Source organism: Salminus brasiliensis, chromosome 11 (assembly GCF_030463535.1).
Source record: "Salminus brasiliensis chromosome 11, fSalBra1.hap2, whole genome shotgun sequence".
Taxonomy (NCBI): Eukaryota; Metazoa; Chordata; class Actinopteri; order Characiformes; family Bryconidae; genus Salminus; species Salminus brasiliensis.
In genome coordinates this window covers 14,447,104-14,475,010 of record NC_132888.1, presented here as the reverse complement: position 1 = coordinate 14,475,010, position 27,907 = coordinate 14,447,104, and the positions used below count along the sequence as shown (strand labels likewise).

At 41.2% G+C, this 27,907-nt stretch overlaps 1 protein-coding gene across 3 annotated transcripts in view; it reads right to left on the bottom strand.

Moving 5' to 3' along the window:
- The window catches only part of ankrd13b (ankyrin repeat domain 13B), a 30,817-nt gene extending 4,258 nt beyond the window's left edge, over positions 1 to 26,559 (bottom strand). For 2 of the 3 annotated variants that reach the window (XM_072691876.1, XM_072691879.1), the window contains exons 1-11: positions 26,037 to 26,559; positions 10,081 to 10,216; positions 9,151 to 9,275; positions 5,371 to 5,416; positions 4,186 to 4,329; positions 3,685 to 3,898; positions 3,220 to 3,286; positions 2,716 to 2,797; positions 2,241 to 2,305; positions 789 to 925; positions 410 to 567 (exon numbers count right to left, since the gene is read on the bottom strand). In XM_072691876.1, coding sequence (XP_072547977.1) covers positions 410 to 567; positions 789 to 925; positions 2,241 to 2,305; positions 2,716 to 2,797; positions 3,220 to 3,286; positions 3,685 to 3,898; positions 4,186 to 4,329; positions 5,371 to 5,416; positions 9,151 to 9,275; positions 10,081 to 10,216; positions 26,037 to 26,144 — 1,282 coding nt within the window. In that variant the 5' untranslated portion in view covers positions 26,145 to 26,559. The remainder of the gene's footprint in view (positions 1 to 409; positions 568 to 788; positions 926 to 2,240; positions 2,306 to 2,715; positions 2,798 to 3,219; positions 3,287 to 3,684; positions 3,899 to 4,185; positions 4,330 to 5,370; positions 5,417 to 9,150; positions 9,276 to 10,080; positions 10,217 to 26,036) is intronic. The other variant, XM_072691877.1, reaches the window with a different exon arrangement.
- Between the last annotated feature and the right edge of the window lie 1,348 nt (positions 26,560 to 27,907).

The following is a 27,907-nucleotide window of genomic DNA, read 5'->3' as shown; positions in this document are numbered from 1 at the left end:
CTTCTACTCGTCTAAAAAGAGGGTAGTGAAAGCACAGAGCCTCACATCAAACTGTCACAGTAAGAGCTGCTGTACTTAAATATGCAGTAAAAGCAGCTATTGGGATATTAGTGTACCAGTGGTCTTACAGTACAGTACCCCCATTTCAGTACAGTACTTAACTTTCAACTTGTGTCTTGCTTGTAACCTTTTTTTGTGAAATAGTTAGATCCTAGTAATACAAAAGCATACTGAATATGCATCAAAACAGATGGTTTTCATTTAATTTAGCCAGTACAAAATAAAGTAAATTCTCAAATCCACTGGACACAATACAATACAAGGACAGAGCAAAAATGCAGGGCCATCCAGGCATTCCTGAGTTAAGAACCACTGCTATAAAGTACTCTCTCACCACTCTCTTCCTCACCTATCTTTACAGGAAAGCCAGGGGGTAGACGCAAAGTGATGAAATCTCTGAGCTTGGCGAACAGGGCATTGGAAATGGCCATGAGGTCTATAATGGGAGACACCTGCTCAGCAAGCGACAGAGGATGGGACTCACACAGCCAGAGTTTGGCCTTGAACCTAAGAACACAAGGTAAATAAGGAGCTTTGTCATACATTCATGCATCTCTGCTACTTTTTTATCATTTCTGCTTGTGTATAATGTCAAATGACAAATGGCACCAAATGTGTGAAATGTTGTCCTGTGCAAAAGAGATTAGTTTGTGCCATTACTATAAGGAGCATGTTCTGTGCTCCTCATGGAACTGTGATCATGTTAGCAAGTAGCTAGATGTAAGTACCTTTGTGTTTTAGTGGTGAGGTGGCACGGCTGGCCGATATCTTTGTGGCTCTGGCTCAGACTGGGGTTAAAGTACTCCTCTGCGGTCAGGGCACTGGGGTTCGACACAGGGGATGACATCTGGGTCACCAGCGTCTGCTGTAATACACACCCAAGCAACTCATCTACAGACTCTTTGATTCTTTAGGCTTCACGCTATATGTCGCCCCCATATGTGTCCCACTTCAGTTTTTCATTCGGACAACTACTTACATTAGTTTAACAGTAACCTGAATAACATGTTTTAAGAGTGACAACTGAATAATACACCTGCAGTTTCAGGGGTTAAAATTCAAACTGCATTAATTGAAAATCTGATGCTTGTTCAATATTGTACCACAGGCAGAGAAGGTGGCAGACACTGTCCCCGTATAGGGTGGGCGCCAAATTACTACAACGTGGCACATAATTAGATTCTGTAACATCTGATCTGGTCTTATAACTGCATAGCCTAAGGAAATAATGTTTATACACACTAGTTTAACTCAGCAGCCAGTGCATGCAAGTCAGCTGGCTTGAGCAGAGAAAGCAGTAATCTATTCAGCATGACTATGCAGAAAACAAAAGATGGTCCTTATTCCTTGCACAGTTTGCTGAAGCACATCTGTGAATTCCTGCCTTTAGGTGTTCATTACAACAAGTGTTCAATACCACTCTGTAGTTCGGGGAGAATGAGACTGCCAGAAGACCACATAGACAAAACATGCCATTTATAACAAGAAAGTGGCCATATTTTAAGTATGTATGTTTAAAAATTTTAATCAAACTTCTGACTTTTTGTGCTCAGTCCAATAAACTTTTTACATTCTGAAAATGAAAGGCTTTTTATTTTTAATTCTTATTAAAAATAAAAATATATATTTTATTGAGAATACTACACATTTTGTCATTGAAGTAAAAAATGTGGTATCGCGACAACCCTAGCTGGGATAATTGCACAGAGGGGTGGGCAATATGGTAAAATATCATATCACAATAATGAAAGACCTTTTCACGATACACAATATTTATTGCGATTTACATCATCGCAAAAAAAATGCATCAATATTGACAGGTTCTTAAAAACTTACCTATACTGAGCATAGTGATTTTTATTAAAAATGTGCTGCCAGACTAATTACACTGTCTGTAATGAAACATGCAGTTGATCAGTGTTCTTTAAGCACTATACAGACGATATCTGTGATATGCTTAGAAAAGCATATTGTGTATCGTGATAACAGAATTGATCAAGATACAATAAGATAACAAAATATTGCCCACCCCTAATTACACAGGTATGTTATCCTGTGTAATTAAAAAAAAAACTAACCCTGCAGATGAAGGCTGTCTATGTAATGTTGAGCAGATAAAGAGAATTGTAATTGCTCAGTAATTCATTGATGTGGTCAGTAATGCATTAAAGTGCACTCACTCCGTTGTTAGTACCCACGTGCTGCTCTGCAATGCCCAGGAAGGACTGCAGGGGCGTTTTACTGCCTAAAGGAAAAGAAACATACACAGAATCAGTTGTCTAAAGATTTCCAGACAACAGAAACAAACAGCAGAACAAGAAGCCATAACTGCCTTAGGCCTATGTTGAGGTCTAAAGAACAGAGGTGCCATTATTTAAATTATTGATTGAATTGTCCAGTTTGCCAATCCTTCCGCACAAAATTGACCGCTGTGGAGTGTCCTCATTTGTTAAGAGTCCTCATAACATGCTAATAGAGTAGGCGTGGAGGACCTCATCATTTGGAAAATTGGGGCACGATGAGATTTCCACTGATTAACAGAGTCTCAGTCGTCCTTCTTCCCAGGAAATGGCAGATCTGTGATTAAGCAAAGCTGTCTAGAATCAAAAGGATTTCAGTGTACAATATGAGTGCACTGTGAATGTGTTTTGGTACCTTTTGATTTGGGTTTGTGTTGCTCTGTGAGGTGGTCAGTCCGTGTGCGGGTGATCAGCTCTACATTGGAGGCACAGTACACCTGAAACAGGTATTTGGGTTTTAGGGATGCTAGAGGTGTTCCTCTGTACAGAATGCAGTACTGTACTGCTCTAAGAAAAAAACAGCCAAACCTTCCTAGTCCAAAGCAATGGCATATCACCACAGTGGCAACAAGCAGTATACCATCCTAGTGACAGTTTGGTACTTTTTACTTGTTATTTTCTAAAAGTGCATACATATGCTTTGTCCATTCACCCCGTATCTAGTAAAACATTTGTAATATTTGTAATATCTTGTTATAGCTATTGTTTTTTCCCTGTTTATTCATTTCTATTTGAATATACTTCCAATCAATGAAACTGTTATAATATGTATATATATATATATATAATATATACACACACACAGAACCCACCAGATGACTGTGTATGTGCTCTGTGCGATTAAGCATGAAGGCAGTACCTTGGCTTCATACCCATTTACCACCTCCGTTTTCTCACTGCGCCAGCCAAGAATGCCCGTCTTGTTCCTGCAGAGAGAGGCAGATGCATTAACATGGGGCTGAGGACCTGCAGACAGAGGTGAGTCTATCACACTCTCTTTTAATGAGGAAGAGAGCAGGAGTGCTGGCATGTGTTCTCAGCAACAGAGGTGTCAATGTGATGCAGCCAAAGAGTGATAATTGGAAACGAAGAGGAGGCCAACTCTTTCAGTCTCGCATTTATTTCCTCACTATTCCAGTATGTTCCTAAGAGCTTCCCCAAAACGCCTTAATCAGGGAAAAAGTGGGCCCTAGTTTACAGTTTCGCTTCGAAAGCCCATGGGTGCCTTCGAAGTGCACATCACTTCTGTTTTCCCAGGTAAATGAGACAGCAAACTCTTTTGCAGTTATGGCTAAATGTTATAAGGCTAATATTATTGGTTCACCTTTCAAAAGAGATGTTCCTGGTGTCTAGCTGTGTGGTGACCACCGGAGCAGAGAGGCGAGCGGCTACTTGCTCATCGCTGGGCTGCAGTGCCCCCAGCAGATTCAGAGCAGGGGGGTGGGGTCGAGAGGATGGAGAGGACGGCAGGCAGGGCAGCGTCTCGCAGAAAACAAGCTGCCTATCATGATCCACCTCCATGACCATGGCACTGGAGTCTGAGTACAGAGGAAAAGACAAAGAGAGACCAGTGGAGCAATGCGGTCAGTTGGAGGTAGGCTTGTAAGCTGAGTTATATCCCTCTATGGTTTTCCATGGCATATGCACCTTGAAATGCCTCTTGCTATCCTAATTATAGGATCTTATGGTATAATAACCCTGAACATTTAGGGGTAAATCAATTCCTTCTTGTAATTAAATAATGTGGAGAACTTTAGTAGAAACACAAGTGGAGAAATTCAGTAGAAAGGAGAATGTGGGAATGAAGGAAGGACCCAATTAACACCTTGTCCCCTGAAGATGAAGCTGCGGTTGCCTCTCTGCCAGGTCATCTGCTCAAAGCCCATAAGAGTGGTGTCCACTCGCAGGCACTGGCCACTTTTCCACACACGATATGTGTCACTTGGACAGATACGGGACACCAGTGGCACTGAGACAGAGACATCAGCCAGGGAAAGAGAGAAAAAGAGAGAGAGAGAGAGCAAGAGAGAGAGAGAGAGTCATTCTATTAAAGCTGAATTATTTATGACCCATTCTTTATTTATATAGGTAAAATCCCATTGAGCTTTTGACCTCTTTTTCAGGCAGACTTGACAAAAAAGGCATATGACCTACATCACACAGACAATATACTGGATAGTGTACAATTTTCAGTTAAGTGTTGATCCAGTGGTTTTATTGTTAAGATTGTACTGGCTCATGTGAATGGAAGGAAATCCTGAGAACACTTAAGGACAGTAAGTAGAGGCATTTGATCAAAAATATAAATATAATAATGTAAAATATAAAAATAATCTACACCATAAGACACAAAAATAAGACTACAGGCCAGGATGTTACCCTTTTGCACCACTGTAAAAGCCAGATCTGTGGAGCTATAATGAATCCAAAACTGAAAGACACTGTTAAAGGTTATTTGTACAGTAGGTCTCATTTGCCACAAATTATGGTGACTTAAATATTTTAAATCCTGCAACAACATGAAGTGAGTAACAGTTACCAACTGTAATAACATTTTACTAGCATTTACTAGCAAACTTCATAATGATAATTCATTTTACACAGTCATTTACATAGTTCTGAAACAATGCAAACATACTACTAACACTTTCATTACAGTAATTAGCATGTTGCTATTTAGTTTAAGGTTGTAGCTGTACAGCAGCCGACATGCATGTGAGGTTAAGGGTAAAATATAAGTGTTACATGACTATAAATAGAACTACCTCTTTATTATTGAAGAGAGAGAAAGAGGGAGATGTGGAAGGCCCAGAAAGCATGTCTCCAGATCTCTCTCCTTTAAATATGAATCTCCACTAACACTCTCTTAGACAAAACGCCCTTTCGAAAGATCAAATCTATGTCCTCATATAATATTGCAAAATTCATCATTTGGCTTCTGTTTATCATGCAAGTGAGACCAGTGTAACCTGTGTGGTGGTTATTTGAAGGACACTTCGTTTCTACCTACCCCAGCTTGTAAACTCCCATTTCATCTCCACATAAAAGTCCTGAGCCTGCAAGATAGGTAGAAAAGAAGGAAGAGAGAGAGAGAGAGAGAGAGAGAGAGAGAGAGAGATGGGGATAAGGCGGAGTGAGGAAACAAAAAGAAAAAGAAAGACAGAAAGACAGTGGGGGGAGGAATTACAGATAGGGTTAGCATGGTATCACTCGTCTGTGGGTACAGTAACACAGAGACACATCAGAGTACAAGGCAGACTGAGGGAGATATTAATACATTGCTTGTGGAGAAAGATGGCAGCATCCATCATCCACTAACGGAAGTGAATTTCAGGAAGTGCCCAGGGACAGTGAGAGAGTAAGGGAGAGAGAGGGGGGGGGTGTTGTGTTTTAGAAAAGATTAGTCTTTAGGGCAGAAACCAAGCTAGTGTTTTTGTGTGCCTGTGTGTTTCTACACTACCCATTAAAAGGTTTACTGTTCAGTAATACACTGCTCACACACACGTAGGCTGTGACAATATGCTGTACAAATAAACAGGCTGAGTAACTGTATTTAATCATTTCTTTTCCCACATGATCCCACAACCTCTCAGTGAGCTCTTAAATAGTGAGTGAATTTCACTTAATGAACTGTGTGGCACTGGCACTGGCACTTCATCTTGTAGGAATCTCCATCATTTGTTGTGGTTTTCCTGAACATTAGTGTATGATGTCGTTTCCTTAAGCTGTATTCAAATGAAATGAGTTTTACACATGTAATTGTAGCACAGGACGTCTGTAATGTTAAATAACTGATTTTCACATTAGAAATGGCAGTTTACACAGATCAGCCATAACACTAATACTACTACTGAGTAGGTCCTCCTTGTGCTGCTACAATACACCAAGTGATTCAAGGCATGGACTCTTCAATACCTCTGCAGGTGTACTGTGGTATCTGTCACCAAGATGTGAACAGCGGCCTCTAAGTCCTGTAAGTTGTGAGGTGATCGTATCAATGAGCCTTAGGTGCCCATGACCTGTTGCCAGCTTACCGATTGTCCCTTTTTAGAACACTTTTAGTAAGGACTGAACACTGTGTACCAGAAAAACCCCATAACACCTGCCTGATATTGTGATAACAACCCAGGCGTCGAATGATCACAATCTGGTCCATGTCAAAGATGCTCAGATCCACATGCCTGCCCATTCTTCCTGATTTTAACCTTCACCTTCAAGAACTGGCTGTTCACTTGCTGCCTAATAAGTAGATCCCACCCCTTGACAGATGCCACTGTAGATGAAGATAATCAGTGTTTTTTACTTACCGCTCAGTGGTTAATGTTATGGCTAATCAGTGTAAATAACAGAGATGGGAGTGGCTCCTTGATTTATGCATCACCATCTCACAAAAAAAATCAACCCACTTGGTCTGTGTTGAATTTTGAAGATTTCACTTACTTTTATTTTTCCAGTCATACATCATACAACCAGATGCCTGATTGAGCACCCCATGCTCCAAATATCCACATGATGTCATGGAATATTTACAAACATGCCAATTCAGGCTTATTTTTACAGGGCGTGTTATCAAGGACTAATAAAGATACACTGCTGGTACATACATTACTGCACATCCCAGTGTAAAACTAATCCCATCTGAATACGACTTAGTACAACTGAATAGTGTTCTTCAGTTTCACGTTCCGTAGCCATTTTCTAGCAGCCAGTTCCTGGTTTGATGCTTCTGTGTTTTTTACAGTATGTGTGTAGTTCATTGTATTGTGCTAGCTCAATGTATGTTTTATCTCCTACTACTATCAGTATCATGTTCATGTCTAGTTCAAAGGTTCAACAGCCTGCAACCCCATCCACTTGTGATCATAACAATACCATACTTGAAAATGATTATAAATTTTAATTTATTAACCAGACAATCAGGTTACACTATATATATATATATATATTATGTGCAGAATTATTAGGCAAATGAGTATTTTGATCACATCATCCTTTTTACACATGTTGTCTTACTCCAAGCTCTATAGGCTTGAAAGCCAACTACCAATCAAGTAAATCAGGTGATGTGCATCTCTGTAATGAGAAGGGGTGTGGTCTAATGACATCAACACCCTATATAAGGTGTGCTTAATTATTAGGCAACTTCCTTTGCTTTGGCAAAATGGGTCAGAAGAGAGACTTGACGGACTCTGAAAAGTCAAAAATTGTGAGATGTCTTGCAGAGGGATGCAGCAGTCTTGAAATTGCCAAACTTTTCAAGCGTGATCACCGAACAATCAAGCGTTTCCTGGCAAATAGCCAACAGGGTCGCAACAAACGTGTTGAAAATAAAAGGCGCAAAATAACTACCCATGAATTGAGGAAAATCAAGCGTGAAGCTGCCAAGATGCCATTTGCCACCAGTTTTGCCATATTTCAGAGCTGCAACGTTACTGGAGTATCCAAAAGCACAAGGTGTGCGATACTCAGGGACATGGCCAAGGTAAGGAAGGCTGAAAAACGACCACCTTTGAACAAGAAACATAAGACAAAACGTTAAGACTGGGCCAAGAAATATCTTAAGACTGATTTTTCTAAGGTTTTATGGACTGATGAAATGCGAGTGACTCTTGTTCACTTGATCTGAACCCCATAGAGAACCTGTGGTCCCTCATGAAATGTGAGATCTACAGGGAAAACAGTAGACCTCGCTGAACAGTGTCTGGGAAGCTGTGGTGTGGTTTTTGAATGTCAGAAATGTTTATTTCTACATTTTGTGTTATATTGGTTTACCTGGTGAAAATAAACAAGTGAGATGGGTATATATGTTTTTTATTAAGTTGCCTAATAATTCTGCACAGTAATAGTTACCCAGTTATTTATGAGTCTTTTGGGTTGATTGAGAACATAGTTCTTGTTCAATAATAAAAATAATCATCTCAAATACAACTTGCCTAATAATTCTGCACACACTGTGTATATGTCTATAGAGAATTATAAGTTATAAGGGAATTGTAAGCCAACGTCGATACCAGTTGCATTCTGTTTTGAAAGTAACATTACAAATAAATGTAACACTAATTCATAAAAAGTTAAAATTGCAAATTTGATTGTGTGTGTTTGATTGTGAGAGAAAGCTTAAGTTGTAATGTATAAATGGAGGTCAGGCCCCTTTAGCTTGATCATTCACAGCAAAATTCTTAAAGGCATGTTCGGTCCCTTCGGCAGCCATCTTTGCAATGCTTTGCAATGCTCCAGTCCAACAAGACCAGACTTCTATCTCTATGAATGGAGAAACACTAAAATACTGGAAACTGAAGGCCAGATTACCGTTACTGTTGGTTGAACTGAAATGAACAGAATGATGTGGAAGTATATTATATATTAAATGGTCGCTGTGGAACAAAACCTCATATTTCCAAAAAGAGGGTTTGCAGGATACTGGTGCTCCATCAATACTTTTGGGATGAGTTGGGGAGTTGGGGGTGTTGATCATCCAATATCTGGACCTCACTAACGCTCTAGTCACTAAATGCAATCAAATCCTTACAACAGTGCTCCAATAGCCTTCTCTTGGTAGCAGACACAGTTATTTCACCAAAAGCAGGATAAACTCTTTTTTTTTTACTCTTAATTTCAGAAGAATGAATGAGCAAATGTCCCAAAACGTTTGCCCATATAGCGTATCTGGCATGTGTCACACATGAATATAACTAATATTTTAGGACCATTTTGTTATGCAAGCAGTACAGTAAACTTGTAAAGCCAATGTTCACACAGTTTTGAGGTACTGGTGCATTTGTGCTGTTACCTGCTGAAGTCTCTCCAACAGACGGGGGATCCCTGCCAGTCTTTTAGAGGTACGCTGGTAGTCCCGGTGGCGCAGGACCTGGCGCACCAGCTCAGGATCACGCCTGCTGATGGCCTCCTGCAGCACTGAGAACAGAGAGATAGAGCCATGTTACAAGTTTATTCCCTAAAGCAACAGAGAGGAATAAACTCCCCTTATTATGCTAATCTTCTCTTAATAACCGCTCCTCCTAAGTGTGCACAGCTTGAGCACTAATTACTTGCCACTCCTCAAGTGTTTGTTTGAAAGACAGTGCTGTCTTAATCGATGTGCTGTTGCTCATGATAGTAAAATTACAGCTATACTTTGTCTAAGAATCTTCCCCAATATTGTTGCTCAGTTAATGGTGTTTGGAGTCTGCTTTCCTGTGCTTTATTTTTGCTTTGGAGCACCGAAGTTAATGCAGCTAACAAGTAATGAAAGCTTATGTATATCAATTAGCATCGTACAGACAGCTTAACTCATCACACACTTGCGTCAAACTGCATTGAGTTTTTAATTACTCTCAAACAGTCTCGCTTATGTAGTTTCTGACACCGTGAGACATACTGTTATCTGCTAAATGAACAAAATATCATATCATTATAGCTGCATCTGCTGTTTTTAGCTAAACAGCATGCTTTTTATATTTAATTAACATCCACTTTTGATGGACAAGCAGAAAGCACTTAAGCAAACCTATGTGAGATTACTTAACAACTCAATATGATGCATGTATGCGATGATTTATGCAGGCAGTCTGCTCATAGTGAAATGATGTATTGAAATTTCTATTATTTGTCAGCTATGTAAGACTTGTACCTCCAGTGAAAAACCAAAGAAGCAAACCTCAGGTCTGAAATCATGACTCGGCTGATCAAATTATGTCAATGGACAATGCTGTGGTCCTACCTGTCCAGCCATTGCCATTCTCTTTGCTGACATCAGCACCATACTGCAGCAACACACGAGCACTCTCCAGGTGGCCCAGGGTCACAGCCAGATGCAGAGGAGTCCGGCCCCGTGGGTCCACCACCTCCACGTCCACCTGGGACAGCCAAAGAGAGAAGAAGAGAGAAATGCACTGAAGTTACTTCACAGACACACAGCACAGGTGATAAATGAGGGGGGGGGGTCTGAAGTGGGACCTCGCCATGGAGGGAGCAGTGACAGGTGATAATTAAACCATCACACTCAAGCATGACACAGAAAGCATTTGTAGCGCAGCCTGCCGCACTCACAAGAAATAGCAGAACAGTCAGACTGAGAACTATATTAACCCCTTAGAAGTTGCAGTAGTTATAGCTTGCAGTAATGAAAGCATCTTGATTTTTTTTAAAATTTGAATTCATAGTTCACTTAATGGAGTATTAATTGATTGTCTCTCCCCTTATTTCCCCATTCAAAACTGTGATATATAAAATAATTATTTTAGCAATGGCATCCGCATGTGTATTAGGTGCCCGAGAAAACCTGTACATCAGAGCCTTGTTTGTGTTTACACTGACCTCCTGTCAGTTCCTGTATGAGACCCTCTTCAGCATTACTCCACCCCCATTCTCAACACCCCGTTACAAGCTTAAACCTGAAAGTGCTGTTTTCCAAATGTGAGAGAATTATGACATGCAAAGGGGGGCAATGTTGGAGGATAAGCAATGTTCCTCATGTGATACTGATTAACTGCAGCTAAAGATGCTAACCAGCTAATGATGCTAAGCCCTAACACAGGTAGTGACTGATAAACTCATGGGAGTTCAATACAAATAAATATTAGACGACAAATACGCTTCATTTTCACAGCAGCTACTACAATTATGAGATTAATTATGAGACAAAGTGTTTAGGGGTGTAGGGCTGTGCCTGATTATATGATACGATTTACAGTTTATTCCAAATAAATTAGAGCATTTTAATTGGTCTACTCATCCAGAATTATTGACACAGTGGACAGAGCAGGGACAGGGTTCATAATGGAGAAAACTAAAAACGGACAAAAATGGAAATGAAAGTTTTTCACTGGACAGCAGCTATATACATAAAATCTGAGTAAAAGAAAAAAACTTTTTTATGCAATCAGAACAGTGGGATCTGAAGACAGAGTACAACACTTCTATCTAGGAGTCAGGGCTTAAACACAACACAAAATGAACCACTGGCTGAAACCAATCATTGCATGCAAACTATTGATTAAAAATCCATACTATGTTTTTGAGAATCGATACAGTATTGCATGGTACATAATATCACCATACTTTTAAGAAGCTAAATTTGGTAGTGCAACACCACACACAGCAGTTCGGTGCATGTTCTGTCCAAAAACCAAAGAAGAATTGTATGGTGTAGAATTCTATGTAATTGAGCACTTTTAGCTGATTGGTTGTCTTTTACTGAGGCTTTACAAACTCTCATTTAAAAGAGAGAATTGAGGAACACAAGGGACTTTTAATTCAGTTCTTTCAAAAGTGTAGATTCTATTTGAGGAAGAGAGATTTTATTGTTGATTTTAAAATGTTCTTGCATGCTTTCTTACTTTTTAACACTGGAATCTTGCAGACAAACATCACACATGCAGACCTGAACCCAATACAAAATGTAAATCTGCAAAAGTAGTTAATTACAGAGCTCACCATGTAATTAATTCTGTGGGGTTTTTTTATTTTCAATTATGCAAACTGGATGTAAAAGAACTACTACAATCTGTACCTCTAAAAGACAAACCCTGCTGTTTGTTTAATCTGGCCAAGTCTTTCTGTCTTGCACTGCCAAGCCTTTGGACTATCAGAGAGGCTGTGAAAGAGTTGTTACTATGCTGTATAGAGAGAACATAACTCAAGCCTTATCTGTACGGGTGCTGTTATTTATGCATGCAGTACATCCCACTTGATCATATTTGATGAGCTGGCCGACTGCCTGCGATTGTGTCCACACACATTAATCCCATTGTCAGGAAGCAAGGTCATAATAGTGGGGTAAGACGGTGCTGGCATAGAAATGAGGATATGCAGATGAGCGAGTGCCTCAGGAGTGTTTTATTTCGAGGAGGCTTACAGTAAGTGAGTCACATAATGCTGGTTTTACATACACTCCTTAGACTGGCACATCATAATGGAAACATATTACTGCCGGAGGGCTTGCTGTCTGCTGGGAGAGCTGTTCAGTTGCCTTGCAGTAGTCCTGGCAGCCAGACTGCTGTATTTACACTTTATACACTGTCTCTGTGTGAGAGTGTGTTGTCTTAGGTCTTACTGTGCGTGTGGTTAGCACACAGCATCAAACTTTTTGCCTGATTGCCTATAAGTACAGCTTTCATACTCAGTGTGTCTGCACAGAATGGGTATAGCATGTGCCATGTATCTGTTTAGTGCTCAAAATACTGTGCTCAGTATTCTTATACCTAGTAGGTATTTAGATTCGAACTGGAAGTGGGCGTGGCCAAAACCTAAAGTTTACGTTTTATGCCTGAAAGCTCATTTCAGCACCATTTCATTATTTACGAATGAGTAAGAGTGTGTGAGGAACATTGGAGTTATTATAATTTAAAGGAATTTATCCCAGAGATCTGCTGTCCTGAGCTCAGCGTGTGATCTGCATGGGCTACATGAGGCTGCAGCTGTGCTGGGAAATTTTAAAACCTAAATTTAAAACTGAAATCAGTGGCAGGAACAAACCAATGACGGCCAGATCTGGAAGCCATTTGGATCCATTCGTTATTCAGCTCTCTCAGTTTTCACTGAATTTAATAAAGCGGTGGGCTACATATCAAGTGTCAACAAAAGCAGACAGATTCAGTGTCAATTCAGTGGTGTGCAATGGGTGTGTAGTGTGAGTGAAGTAAAGCTGAATGCACTGTCGTACATACAAGTTGCTGTGCTAACTACTGTGCTGAGCTATAATACACTGTTTTTTGACATACATATTGAAGTGTGTGTGCGCACGCGTTTGTAAGATACAGCCCTTCCCACTGTAACTGTTGTGCCGAGCTGTGTTGTTTTCCACATGCGTATTTAATAATACTGCATGTCGTGGGTGTGTGTACATGGGTGTGTGGTGTTCTTGTGCGTAAAGCTGCTCCCCTGTGCAGGGCTGCTGCTCCAGGCTGCTCTCCCTTAGCTCCTTCGCTGCTCTGCAATTAGCCACCTCCCTCGTTAGCAGCAGAAGCAGGCTGAGAGCAACAACTGGGACCTGAGCAGCCTCTGAGGAGTGAAAACACAGCAGCTTACACACCGCAGGAGAACGCAGGAGGGTGTGGACGAGGAGGTGCATCGCTATGGTAACAGGAGCAGAGGAGGGGGTGAAGCAGCGGGATGGTGTGATGGAAGGAAAACAAGAGAGATAGAATAGAGAACACAGCAGTGGTTAAAAATCAGTGCCGCATTGATCCAATATAATGGATCGGTACTGGTACCAAATAGATTGGTCAGACATGGCCAACCCACATTAAGCATTGTTTCTTACTCTAGGGTGTTTTTTATGAAATTCTGAAAATAATACAATCATGTACTGCAGTACACCACCTTCTACTGTCCATGTAACACTTTGGAAAATGTGTTTTTCAAGGCAACAATTCTATGTAAAACCATGACTCAAAAAATCACCAATGTTAAATATAAAGAATACTTGATTCATGACAGTGATGTATTTTTACCGGGTAAAATGGCTCTTTCTAAAACAATTAGGTCATAAATTGCACAAAACAGGGTTCCAGGCCTCTTTCCAGAACTATACAGAACTTGTTTAGCGTACAGTGTACAGGTGCAAAATATCATAATCCTGCTGGCATTTCCAGATATTGACAAATCAGCAAACATTTACATGACAATTCATCTGCCCACAATTCCTGATAGGGGGAATGCCTAGTAAATGTATGTTTGTGAAATTCACTAACACAAATGCTTTAACTAAGTCCTGCCATCAGATCAGTACTTGTAACCGGCCAGTACTCCTAAAGACGTATCAGAAAGGGTATCAGGAGACAAATAGTGGATTAGCGAATCCCTAGTTTAAAGTGAAGCATGGCTCTCTTGTCAGTCCGGCAGGCAGCTCAGCTCAAGCCCTGAGGCTAACACTAGAGACGAGACGACAGATTAACACACTAATGTGGGAGGCAGAGAGGCAGAAAGGAGAGGAGAGGAGGAAGAGAGAGGGCGAAAGGGAGAAAGAGAAATACAGAATTCCATGTTATGAAGGATTAGAGAGTGATCTGAGAGGGAGAGGACAGAACAAGAGTCATCAATTGTTTCTGGCCTTACAGTGACCCTGCTCTCTGCTATTTATACTCCACCAGACACACACACACACACACACACAATCGTTTCTGCTAACCCACCTTCATCGCACACACAAGTATTGTTTCATCTTGCACAGTACACAGAAAAAATGCAGCTTGCAGCTAAACAGACAATGACAAATATTATTGCTCTCGCCTGAACAATCAGATACTGAACGAGCAGATTCTGCTATTATCATCAGTGGATACAACAAATACAACAGCAGGTTTGTATTCTGAGTAGGTTACAGTCTTTGGATGATTTTATTTTTGTTGTATAGAGGGAATAGAGTTGTATATACACACACACCATCTGATCTGCTTACAGATTATTTATATACTGCAAAAATATGTTAGCAAGTGAACTTCTCTTAAATCTAGGCTAAACATTTGATATTTCTCACTTCTATCCATAATCTTTTAAATTAAGAAAAATTATTTGCCAAAGGAATAAGACCAATTCAATAGATAAAATATCTTAAAACAAGTCAACATAGACTGCATTTACGATGATTACACTCGCTTTGCAGTTGAATGTGTCTGAACTCAGTAGGTTTACCTCTTCAGCAACAGTGAGATTGAACATGTTGAGACTGGCTTTGGAGGGATCTGGATCCAACGTATGCCTTACATGACAACTGCAAGTTATTGCCACTACGAAAGTGCTTGCTCATACCTTGCTTAACCTTATTTATCCTAATATGTTTACAGGCTTGAGTCCCGAGTTAGATTAGGTGATGAACATAGTGATGTGATGAATGTTACATTGCGGACAAATGGTATAGATGGGTGTGTGTGTGTGTTTTGAGGGGATGGATCCAATTTTCTCCGCAATTTAAGTCATTTTCAATTCCCTATACAGGCTATCACACTCAAACTACTCAAAACACTCCCCTACAAATAAATCCCATCACTCAGTGTGAATGTGTGCGCTTTCAGGCTAGATTTGGTACAGGACTAGATCAGATCAATAACCAATCCAACATTTTCCACTCATATCGTCCCAATATCAATACCTGGCATTGAACCAGTGACACCTCTAACAAATGACATTGTGATTAGGCCCTTGAGGGTGTGAACTGCTGCGCAGTGCTGCATGTCATTGTGATATATTGTGTGATGTTTGTTGTGCATAATGCTGTGGGTTCTGAATGTAGCTATATTTATACATATACCCACATAAAAATAATATAAGTAGATCAGCAAGTGTCTCAGGAGAGTTTTATGCTGTTTTTGTTTTCTTAAGGAGAAATTTCTTCAAATCCATTTATGCAGTTTTTTTTACCAGTGTTTTCTTATTTGTGATTTGTTTATTTTACATAGACAATGAGATCCATCATTATAAGAGCAGAGATGAAAACTGTTCTGCAGTTTAAACACACAACATGAATCTGACATGGGCTTTTTCTTAGATCTTTTATCAAGAAAATATTTAAGAACATTCTTAGGAAGATATTAGCGAATGAGGCCCAGTGTTGTATTATACTGTGCTGTATTTACCTGACCTGACAAAAACAGGAAACTATCAATAGAAGGTGTATGTGAATATAGCACCAATCTGGCTCCTTTTATTATTACCTACATATTATTACCAATACATGCATGTTATTGTACACACAGCATTCTAATGAAGAGATTAAAACATTTAATTGCTTATATATTAACACTTCAGCTTCAGCTCATGGGCAGATCAATACACACTTAGCTTAAGAATGGGCGGATACAAAAGATAACTTTTATTTCTTAATTATATTTTAGTTATTATTTAATAACTGTTCTATAATAGCTCCTGTAATTGCAGCAAGTTCCCCATGTCCTGAGGCAGCGAAACATCCCCACACCATCCCACTATCACCACCACATTTAAACGTTGGTATGATATTTCTACTGTGATGCAGGTTTAGCTTTAAGACAATTCTAACAATTATCTTTTGTCCAAAGAGCTACACTTCAGACTGATCTGTCCATAAAGCATTATCCTAAAATACTTCGTTTTGTAACAAAGATGAACATATCAATAGAAGATATAGCAGTACACACCACTAATTTGGCTGCCATTAAACTGTGCTTGCATCTTGTCATACACACAGCATTCTGACAAACAGACTGCCACATTTAATTGCTCTTATACAAACACTGCAGCTATGCCACACGCTGACCTGAATGCCAATAGATGCATACAGTGCCATGAAAAAGCCCAAGTGCTTCTTTTCTGAACTGTGTAATAAGGACTGATGTTTCTATCGGTTATCAGTGTTTTCTGGCTTGCTGCTCTCCCATGAAAGCTACCTTTGCCCAGTGCCTTTTCTGCTGTGAAGTCATGAGCACTGACCTTAGCTGAGGCTAGAAAGATCTGCAGTTACTTGGATGTTCTTGTGCAACCTTTGGTGACCTTGGCGCCTTTCTGGAAGTTCTGGCACACTGCCCACTCCTGGAAACATTCGCTACTGTTTCTATGATTCTCAGTGATGCTCTAAAACCCTGAGAAATGGTTTTCTGATAGAACTGAACAGTTTTTTCCTCACGTTTCATTTGATCACGGTCTAGTGTGCTAAAAACCTGTTGTGGCGCCTACATCGTTTTCATGGTTAAGGTTTTTGCCTGTGTAACTGAGGCGCAATTATTTGATCATATGAGTATATATCACAGGTTGGCTAACCTGGGCTCACCCTACAGTTGGAGAAGTGTAATTTAGTATAATTCAATTCAACTGTCTCTTTTAGTTAAACTCAGCATGTCGCTAAACTACGGTGAGCCTGTTTTTTTTCAGAGCATAGCATTACCAGTAAGTGAGCTCCCACAGAACAGAAATTTGACAGGTCGTAATTTTTTGAAATACCATCAACATTTGTACACACTGCAATGAAATCGTTTTAAAATGTGTTTTGTGTTTTGTATGAAGGTTCAAATTTACAATTTACCCTTTAGCCCATATGTAGTCATTGATGTTCAAAGTTAGATTCTTTAGTTTGCATGGAGGTCACAAGGATAGATCAGCTAAGTAATGAAGGTTCATACACAACCACTTAATACTGTGTGCAAACTGTGTGCCGAAATCATCACACACTTGCCTCGCACTGTTAACCTGTTAAGTAATCTAATTTAGAATGACTTATGTGGTTTTGGACAAAAGGTAAAAATTGCATAAATTTGATATGTTTCACAAACTATCATTGAACATGGCAATTGGTCCCCAGAGGTATAAGCATATTATGTCATCCAGAGTCTTCCCTTGCATTTTTAGCACACTTACCGCTTGTCCATTCCTCCTTTCCTCTTTCTCTCTCCCTTCTCAGTCATAGGCCTGCTGGAGACTGCATTATTGATAGTCATCTCTGGTGGAGCATCTGCTCTTGCGCTCTCTCTGCCTTGGCTAATGTTCTCTGGCAGCTACTTAAACCGGCATCAATCTTTTATTGGGAGCCCAAACTGTGCATGTGGGAGGCAGGCAGTGGCATCATGTGTGTTCTGTGTGTGTGTGTATATATATATATATATATATATATATATATATATACACACATACACACATATGTGTGTGTGTGTGAGCGAGGAGAGATGCTTTGAATAGCACAAGATGCAATGCGTGGTTAAATAACCAAGTTATGAAAGCTCCTCTGTGTGGGCAACAGTACATGAAGGTGAGTGCACATACATCCAATAGGTGGCTTCCTTATATGAATCGAGAGGATAAATGGCGCTACCTTTAAGCTAGCACTTCGTTTCAGGCCATTTGCTTCCAGAAAGAGAGACTGGAGAGGAAGCAGAGGCACCTAAGGCACAGAATGTGAAAGGAATGGTACAAGCATCAGAAAGCAGGTGGGATCTGAGGGAGCTTGTCTCTGGGTTATGTTCAGCTTCTGTAAAAAGCTCTCAGAGTGGCGTCAGACTTCAGCAGCCATCTCTCCGGTGACCCCGTCACAGCGGAGGAGGGAGAGAGTGAGAGAGAAATGGGTCTACTCCTCCTCTCCTCTGCTCGTTTGGTGGCTGGTGTGACACACAGGGAGCTGACACACATCACCAGAGCAGCACTCCTATGTTCCATGCAGAGTCTGACTACATTGGCTAAGGCAACACATTTTCAGTGCAGAAGACCAAAAAAGGAAAGAGTGTGCGCACCAGCACTGCCATACTGACTCCTAACCTTCTTACAAAATATCACAGCCATTCCACTAATATCCTAACTGCACAAACACTAACAACAAAAAAGGAGAGAGGTTGACTGGAAGGATTTCGGGGGTTTGGGTTGATAAAGAACACAGCAAAAGTTAGTTAGTCTATATAGTTTATGCCAGTGTAACTTGTTTCTCAAAGCAAGTACCATTTAATAAGCAGTAATATTGGAATAATCAAAGAATCTGCTTCTGGAAATCCGCCTTCCAACAAATCAACACACTCACGTTTTATGAGCTCAGGTAGTCACAAGTGCTTTCTTTTTCCCACATTTTGCAGCATAATAAAGCTTAGTGGGCATTAACTCACATGAGCTTGGAAATTTGGCTTCAGCTGTTAAAATCTGCTTTGTTGTGACGTATAACCTAAAACTGATTCTTACCTAGAACTGGGTGGTTACCATTTCTGGTTCTGTGAAGAACCATTTTTGTAAAAGAACAAAGAAAGAACTATTGTAGTCATGTGTGTGTTCTGGTTTGCATGCATTTGCTATCTGCTCATCCACATCACACAAAAAAGGCCATTGGGGCATAACGCATAACTTGGTAGACACCTAAATGAATACCATCAAATACAGGGAGGCCCTGTTTCACGCAGTCTTTGATCTCTAGTGTTTAGGATTAAGATGTTAAGCCACACTTTTGCATTTTCCTTTTTTGCCAGGCAATTTGTTCACTTTTGCAGATGTTTTGGACATTACTTCACCACAGTATTTTCCTTATTATGCTATTTAAAGTAGTTCATTCAGTTTAGCAAAACCATGGAACAAAACTTAAATCCATCTTATCTTATATGAACTTGTCTGTTGTTTGGAACGACAGCTGAGTTGGTGAGGGTTTTATGTACAGCCTCTTTTTATTGTACAGCCATAGCCCTGAGGTTGTAACAAAGGACATCACCCTGAATACGCAAATGTACCTACAGTTGTTTACACAGAGAATGGGACATTTACAGCTACACCTGATCTGACTTCCATTTCTCCATACTTCGAGATCCATAGCTTACTACACAGGGGTTGTTCCAGTTGTTCTGCCCCCCCGATCATATCCGTCTCTTAAAGTGTTTGTGTAAATAATACAGCCCCACAGTTTAGATGAGATATTCTACCAACAAATACTGAAATAAATAACTGTTTTTAGTAAGTTTCTATAATGAGATATTCTACTCATTTTTCTTAAAATGACTGTTTTATAGTCATCTTATTATCTGTTGGCTTTCTATAGCATGTGTGTATTAGCATTAGTATTAATCACCATTTGGTTCTGAATTCAATATTCAGCTCTGGTTTAAAAACGCAGAAAGGCACAGTCTTCCCACGCTGGTAAAACAGAGGGTTTTCTGCAAAGTTTCACATATTATATGTTATATATGTTTTAATGTTTCACAGTAATGAATAAACAGATGAATGCTGTCAGTTAATGGGGATTGAGAACACCAGGTATTCACTGTGAACACTGTGGTAAAAATAAAATAATCGGTCCTGTGTTGTGAATAAGGTTTAGTTAATCCAGTCCATCAGCAGATGAGACCACTTTTTTTTTTTTTAGACAAAACATAAATAAATAAATAAAACTAAACCAAACCAGAATGCAAGTCTACAACATATGAAGAGACACAGCAACATTTCTACTCCTTAAATGTCTTAGGTTCAGTTCTTTTTGTCTCTGTCCTACATGTCCAACCACTCTCCCTTTCCCAGCATTCAGATGATGTCATCTACGCTCTATTCATTCTAGCGCCTTACTGTGGAGTAAAGATAAGACACTGGGGAAGTGCTGAAAACCAGAAGGAGAGAAGCCTTGGCTCATTCCAAGAGAACACAGAACAACGTACCAGCTTTATGAGCTTTTGCATAGGCAAATTAGAATAGGGGAACTTGTTTATTGCTAGCATAACCTTCCATGATGACTGATGGTGAACAGCCCATGCGGAGGGCTGCCAATACCATGTTGCAAATGTCAGGACTCTATTAAGTCAAATTGTGCTGTAGGTCACAAGCTCATCTTCAAAGCATTAACAGTTGACAGGTTTTTCATTGCTTCTTTATGGTACGTGTGTGTGCGCGCGCATGTGTATTTGAGTGTGTGTCTGCTTGTTCCACTGTTAGCAAGTTCCAGCCATGAGCCATAATGACATCAGATATGATCCTCAAAGTACCTTTCATTTCCTCATTTCCAATTCAGCGACCCACACACTCCCAAACATATTGCGGCCTTGTCCATGCAGACATCTCTTCAATCTTTGCGCTCTGGCAGCTGCTGTCCCTCTCATCCAGCCCTGTCTGTTAAAAGCTTTCAGTAAGTTAACTAAATCTCAGGCTACTCTCTCCCAGACCCCATCCTTATCCCTAGTGACAACATTCTGCAATTAGTGTTGGGTTTCATGATGCAGTAGTAGAGTAGAAGAGAGGAATCAGCGTGATGGAGGCCTGAGGAGGAGAGTGTGATGAAATAAACTCTGATTGGAAAGATACGAGCAATAGCATCAGTTAGACAGACACTGGAGAAATGAGCTTGAGCTTGTTATTTGAGCTGCTGCTGACTTCACATAAATATGATCCTATGTGTGACATAACCATTTCTCTCCTCAGGACACATGCTTCTGGGTGCAGTTTTCCCCCCTTTTTTAATAACCGTGACTCTGTTGCAGCAGATATATTGCACAATTCTTCCCTCTCTCCTGCAGCTCAGGCTGGTTTTCCAGTCTTTCCACTCTGTGAGCCTTTCTAATCCATCCTCTATTTCCTTCTTCTCTCCTCCAGACTGTCAGCTGTCTGCTCCATCTCTCTGCTCTGCTTTTATGGCGCTGTCAAGGCAAACTGCAAATTTAGCTCTCGCTGACTTATTTTCCTCCCCTACCCTCAAATTCATTGCTTTGCTATTCATGTCCCCTCACCCCTCCTCCTTCTCCTCCTCCTCCTCCTCCACCCTTCTGGCTCTGGTTTTTTTTGCCCCTTCTGTTCTTTTTCTGACACCCAACATCGATCACGTAATCCTGTGTGTTGCGGCAGCACCTTTGTCTTTGTGCACGGGAGGCCTACTCTTTCCAAACTTCTGAGAAGAAGCCATCGTGATTGTTCTAACTAGTGATACATTATCTATACCATGTGTACCACTGGTATACCAATGACTTTCCTTCTCACAGTAAGATTAGAGATAGGTTTCATAGATCCTAAGTATTACACTCACCACATATGTGTTCCTGTTGCCAAGCAGAATAAAGAGCAAAGGTCAGAAATGTATTTATTTTTTAATTTAATTTTCAGTCCAAACAGTCATTAAGCACATTTTAGTCATTTGTAGTGTGATACACTATATATACAAAAGTATTTGGACACCTGCTCATTTGTTGTTTCTTACGAAATCAAGGGTACTAAAAAAGTGTTCCTGTATTTGTTGGAGTACCTGTCTGTACTGTCCAGGGAAGGTATTCTACTAGATGAGCATTGCTCTGAGGATCTGACTGCAGTCAGTGACAAAAGTGCCAGTGAGGTCAGGATGTTGGATGGTCATGACCCCACCCCACCTCATCTCCAACTCCCCAACTCCTCCCAAAAGTATTGAATGGAGCATCTTCATTCCAGAAAACACATTTCCACTTCTCCACAGCTCAATACTGTACTGTGGCTGTACACCCCTCTAGCCTATGCCTGGCATTAGACATGGTGCCAATAGGTTCATGTTTACCTGCTACCTATTCTATTAAAGTAGCTAAATGCATTCATAAGAAGGGGTGTCCACAAACATTTGGACATGTAGTGTAATTAATGGAGACCATTTAAAGTCCACTTAAATAAGGAAGAATCTTTTTTTATGTTGACTCTGAATAGGCGAAGCAAATTACAACTTCCATCGCAACTTTTATTGCCAAGGATTTGCGTCTGTACTCGGCCATTGAGAACTAGGGCTTTTGCTCTATGTTGAGCAACCAAAGTCATGGAATCACTGAAGAAAAAGGGTAGGACAGCTGTAATGTGATGTGTGGACATACACTGCCACAGAATTTGTCACTGCAACTGAGGATTTTATTACCGATGAGTGGCAGCTAGCATCTCATGTGTTCCAAAGAAGAGTAGTGATTGACAGTCACACAAGTGCAGATATGGCTGAGCTGTTTAAGAATGCAACATCCCGGGTCATGCTCCTTGCCATTAACAGTCGGCATCAAAGAGAGCACAATTGGCCTTGCTTTCTTTTAGGGGTGGGTTGATGGCACTTATTCCCCATATCACTCTTAGTGTGATGTTGGTCAGCACAGGCATCTGTTAGCTGTTGTATCTGAGCTGGGGAGCTGTGCTTTCCTCCGAGCACACTGGCTACCTAGCGATCTGCATCAGCAGCGGTTAAAAAAAGCTGTGGTTGACTTCACATGTATAGGACGAGACATGCTAGTTTTCACATTCCTAGTGTTGCCGGCTTTGCTATTGATAGGGGGAGTTCATGTGAATAGGGATTGGAAAATTGGCCCTCGAATTAAGTATAAAAAATAAAGCAATTGCAGATCACTAAGTAAAATTTAGTGTTTGTTACTGATAACGCTCCAATGGCTCCATGGTTGCTGCTGAACTGGGTAGGGTCCTACATGTAAAATGCTATGTCCACATGCTAAACCTGGCCTCTAAGCAAGTGCTTAAGTTGTCCTCTGTGTCAAGGCTACTAGGGAGGGTAAGACGCATTACTAAGTTTTTCTATCGCAGCCCCACTACTCAACCTTCTAGTTGACTTCAGTTGACATCTCCTCCATTTGTTTATTGATCAGAGATATTGAAAGTAAATTCATTATGGATCATTACGAACATTTCACTTTAAAAGTTGCGAGTCACACTGTACGAAAAAGATGCATCAAGGCGCAGCGATAATCGTTTTATCATCACAGCCTTCTGACTCGTAATTTAAGCAAATCGTGAGGTGCCTAGAGATTCCCACCCCATATTCTGACATTAAGTGAAATCTGGAGGGAGAACCATGCCTGAAGTTAATTCCTTCCTGAAGTTAATCAATATCGCCCAGTGCTAATCACACACAAACACACTACATCCCATCCCTGACGGAGATGAGCTTAACTCATTGTCAGTCGAAACCCTGAGCCTGAACTCCACACCAACCATGACCAGATTATACTGTCAGCAGCCGGTAAATCAGATAAAGCATCAATGCTTTATATCACAGCAATAATCGGCAGGGGTAGCTTTTGAATTATTACTGGTGGCCAGGACCATAAAGCTGCACTGTGCTCAGTGAAGGGTGCACGGGTTGAGGATTAGTGTGTGGGATACCCACCACACAAAGGCCTCTAGTGTACCAAAGAGACTTAATTCAGAAGTGTTACAATTAGCTCTGTAATAGAGGACTTTGGTGTATGGCTGGTGTGTGTGTGTGTGTGTGCTGTGCAAGTGCCCAAAATAAACAAATGTGTGTAATGATATGTGGAGAGTGACCAGCAGTATGTGTGCACTGATACAGTATTCTAACACTGTTGGTGGTTCATGTGAAGCAACACAATTCCCAGTGAGCTCATGTTGTAACTTTTCCATGCAAATCAAATCCATCAGTGTCGTTTCCTGGAACATTTCCAAAAATATTCCACACGACACATCATTCAGCATCTTTCCACCCACGGGATGAAGAACATACACATTACCTAACATGCAAAGCCCTATTCAAGCAGAAGCTTTACACACATCTACATCCTCTTCTATTCTCTAATCTTTGATGGGTATATCAGGTAATGTGATAAGCAGATTACACAATCCACACTGAAGACAATTCCATGCTGCAAGCTGTTCCTAGCTTTCATCCTCCAGCTGCCCACCTACTACCGTAACCCTCTTCACTGGTTCATTACTCGCATTTGTATGTATTTCTCGTAGCGTTTGTTCTCATTGACTGTCACATGCCGCAGGTTAACGACACACTGAGTGCTGGGAGAGGACTGGAGTCACTGCAGACTGACTTTGTTGAGAACGAGACTCATGACTCGTTCGGTTGATGTGTCAGTTGGTGTGGTGCAACAGATAACACCACCACCTGCCATTGCGTTACAACAACAGCATGTGGGAGACCAGGGTTCGATTCCCGGTCTGGGTGACTATGCTGCACTACACCAATAAGAGTCCTTGGGCAAGACTCCTAACACTACATTGGCCCACCTGTGTAATACGAGTAACCTTGTAAGTCGCTTTGGATAAGAGCGTCTGCTAAATGCCATAGATGATGACTCGAGACTCACGACAAGCCCATCTTCTACTGACAGACCCTCAGATGGATGTGTTGAGATGTGCTGCACGAGTGGAAAACGGAGACTGGAGAAGATGCATCACTCATGCTGTCTTCTCTTTCTTTCCCTCTGCCCTAGTCTCTCTCTTTTCTCATTCTCTGTCACTCATTTTGTCCTTCACCCTCTTCTATCTCTCCCTCTTATTCCCCGTTCTTTCTCTATGGTTCTCTCTCTCCGTTCTCTTTTGCATATATCTCACACTCTCAGCCCTTCTACCTCTCTTTCTCTGTAGTTCCTTATTCTGCCGCCTTCTTTGTGACTTGTTCTCTTTCCCTCTCTTTCCCTCCTTCAATCTTTCTTTTGATGTCCGTTCTCACTCCCATATTTCTCTTTATCTATCTCCCTTCTCCACCCCTCCTTCTGTCTCCTTTCCTTTCCCTCTCTCTCCATTTTTCCTCCTTCTTTTCTTTCTTCCTCTTTCCATTTCTCTCTATCTCACTACTCTTTCTCTCCCTCCCTCTCCCAATTATCTCTGTTTCTCCCTCTCTCTATCTCCCTCCCTCCTTTCTCTCCCTTCTCCATCCCTTCATCTCTCTCTCTCTCTCTCTTCCTCTTTCTCCTTATCTCTCTCCCCCCTCACCCCCTTCTATCCGCTGTATCTCCCTTTCCCTTCACCCTTCCCTCTCCCTCCCTCCCTCCCTCTCTCTCATACATCTCTAATTCACATCGTTTTGATAATTAGTCAGATATTCGAGACTATCAGCCGCAGTGAGATGCCAGACGCCCAACATTAGTACAGAGCCAGGGTGTAGGAGTCTGCTCACAGCCATTTTTATTACCCTGTATGTGATCGCGGTAAAATACAACGGTAATAACGGCTGATAAGGGAGTGTGAGTGAGGGCTACTGAACTGAGGTCAGTAGTCAGCCTGAAGTAGGTGGAAAAATCAATCAGCAGTCGACCACAGGAGCCCTATTGTCCCCCTTCCGTCCGTCTGTCTTCAGGTCTTCACTGAATAGCGTGTCAGAGTGATGGACTGGGATGTTTTAGCGAGATGAATTGTCCGTCGACTGCTGCTAGCTAACTCTGCCAGGCTGTGTGTGGCACACCTATATGTGCGAATAGCCCGGCGGACATGGCCCACTCCCCACAGCTCTCACACACAAGCCCCTCACGCGCGCACATACACGCGCACCACACAGACACCTCTCACCTGCTCGCTGGCCGAGAGCTCCTTCTCCAGCTGCCGGTATTTGTTGTGCCAGACGAGGTAATGGAGGCGGTAGCGACTCTTCTCTGGAGTTTTCCTGGCAGAAATCATCCTCGGATCATACTTTGCTGCTCTCCGTCTCCGTTGTCGTCCGTTTTCTTCCGCTGTACTTTAAGAAAAGATGGGCTATTTTATCGCTAGCGCTGCTGTTAAGGGAATGTGTCTTCCCTCGTGTAACAAACAGCACACACTCCTCATAGTAAAGTCCAAATACAAGAAAACGTCTGAATACAGGACCGGTTTTGCCAGCTAACTCAAAGCCAACGCCATCTGCCTTCGCCTCTCTCTCTCTCTCTCTCTCTCTCTCTCTCTCTCTCTCTCTCTCTCTCTCTCTCTCTCTCTCAGCAGTCTGTCACTTTCCTGCGAATAAAGAGGAAAAATCGACGCCTATAAGCGCAGGCTCTCAGTTGCTGCCCTTCCAGTGATCATACGATGGATGCTCTCTCTCTCTCTCTCTCTCTCTCTCTCTCTCTCTCTCTCTCTCTCATTCTCTCTCTCTCTCTCTCTCTCTCTCTCTCTCTCTCTCTCTCTCACTCTCTCACTGCGTCCTTCCACCAGAGTGCGTATTCAAATATGCAAGGGAGAGCCCAGACAGCCTATTGGTCGAAACCATTCTCCAAGCAACACTAATAAGCACTAATCACTTTAAAGGAGAACTCTACCTGTCCAAATAATTCAGTCACTAGGAGGCAAATATTTAACTGGTTTGATGTGGAATGCTTTATCATAGGCTAGAGAATCGTATTGACTCAGATTTCTTTACAGAGGTGATGAATGGGACCAGGGTCACAATGTCTACATTACAAGTATAGCCATTTTTATTTACCATCCAAAATGACCAGTAAAGCTGGTCTGGAAACCCTCAGCCTGATAATACGTTTTATTGAGTAGTAAAGACGTAAAAGGCGCCAAATAAAATCATTGATGCATCCTGTGCAAACATTTATACACCTTAGAGCGCTGCACATTCAAATGGTGCACCACCTCTCATACAGGTTCTTGACAGTAATATGGGGGTTTTGAGTTTCCTGTCTTACCAGCATATGAACAGTTCTATCTGAAGGTTTCTTGGTTATCTAGGTCTCATCTTGACCTCCACAGACCTCCTGAACTGCCATTTCTTAATAACATTCCTCACTGTAAAAAACGCAAGCTAAAAACCCTTGGCTATCTTCTTATAGTTTTCACTCACTGTGTGGCTATTGATTATTTAGACAGTTGCTTAGAGGAGCCCCTGCCTGCTGAGTGTTTGCACAATGTTTGAAGAGGCAGTGAATTTATAATGCCTGAAAATCTATAACGATTTGATTCAGCTGACATGTCCTAATTGCAATTAATGACATGCCTCAGGCCTCATCTGCTGATGAAGATCTGGGAACATGTAAAAAAAATAAATAAAAGAAATCAGAGCCTTTGCTACGCTTAGAGTGTTATGCTATGAAAGACAGAGCAACTGTGCATTAGGAGCTGCTGAGGATCTATTGGCAGGCTTAGGTAAAAGAGGCAAAGGTTCAAAAATAGACACGGACACAGGAAAATCACCAATTTTCAAGAGAAAAAAAAAAGAAAATTCAAGAGCTGGCAATACTTTACAAGGATGTGAGTAGTGAGCGTTTTGACAATCAGCTGGGCATGATTAGTGTAACCATGAGAACAGATTCAGAATTCTGGAGATCCCAGCGATCTGGTTGTGGTACTAACAGGACCCCCCACCTGATGTGTGGTTCTGGTCAGTCTGGATGGGCATGTTGAAAATCACTGATAAATAGAGGGGTCCAGAATGTCATCAACCGTCAACAAACCATTTGACTGGG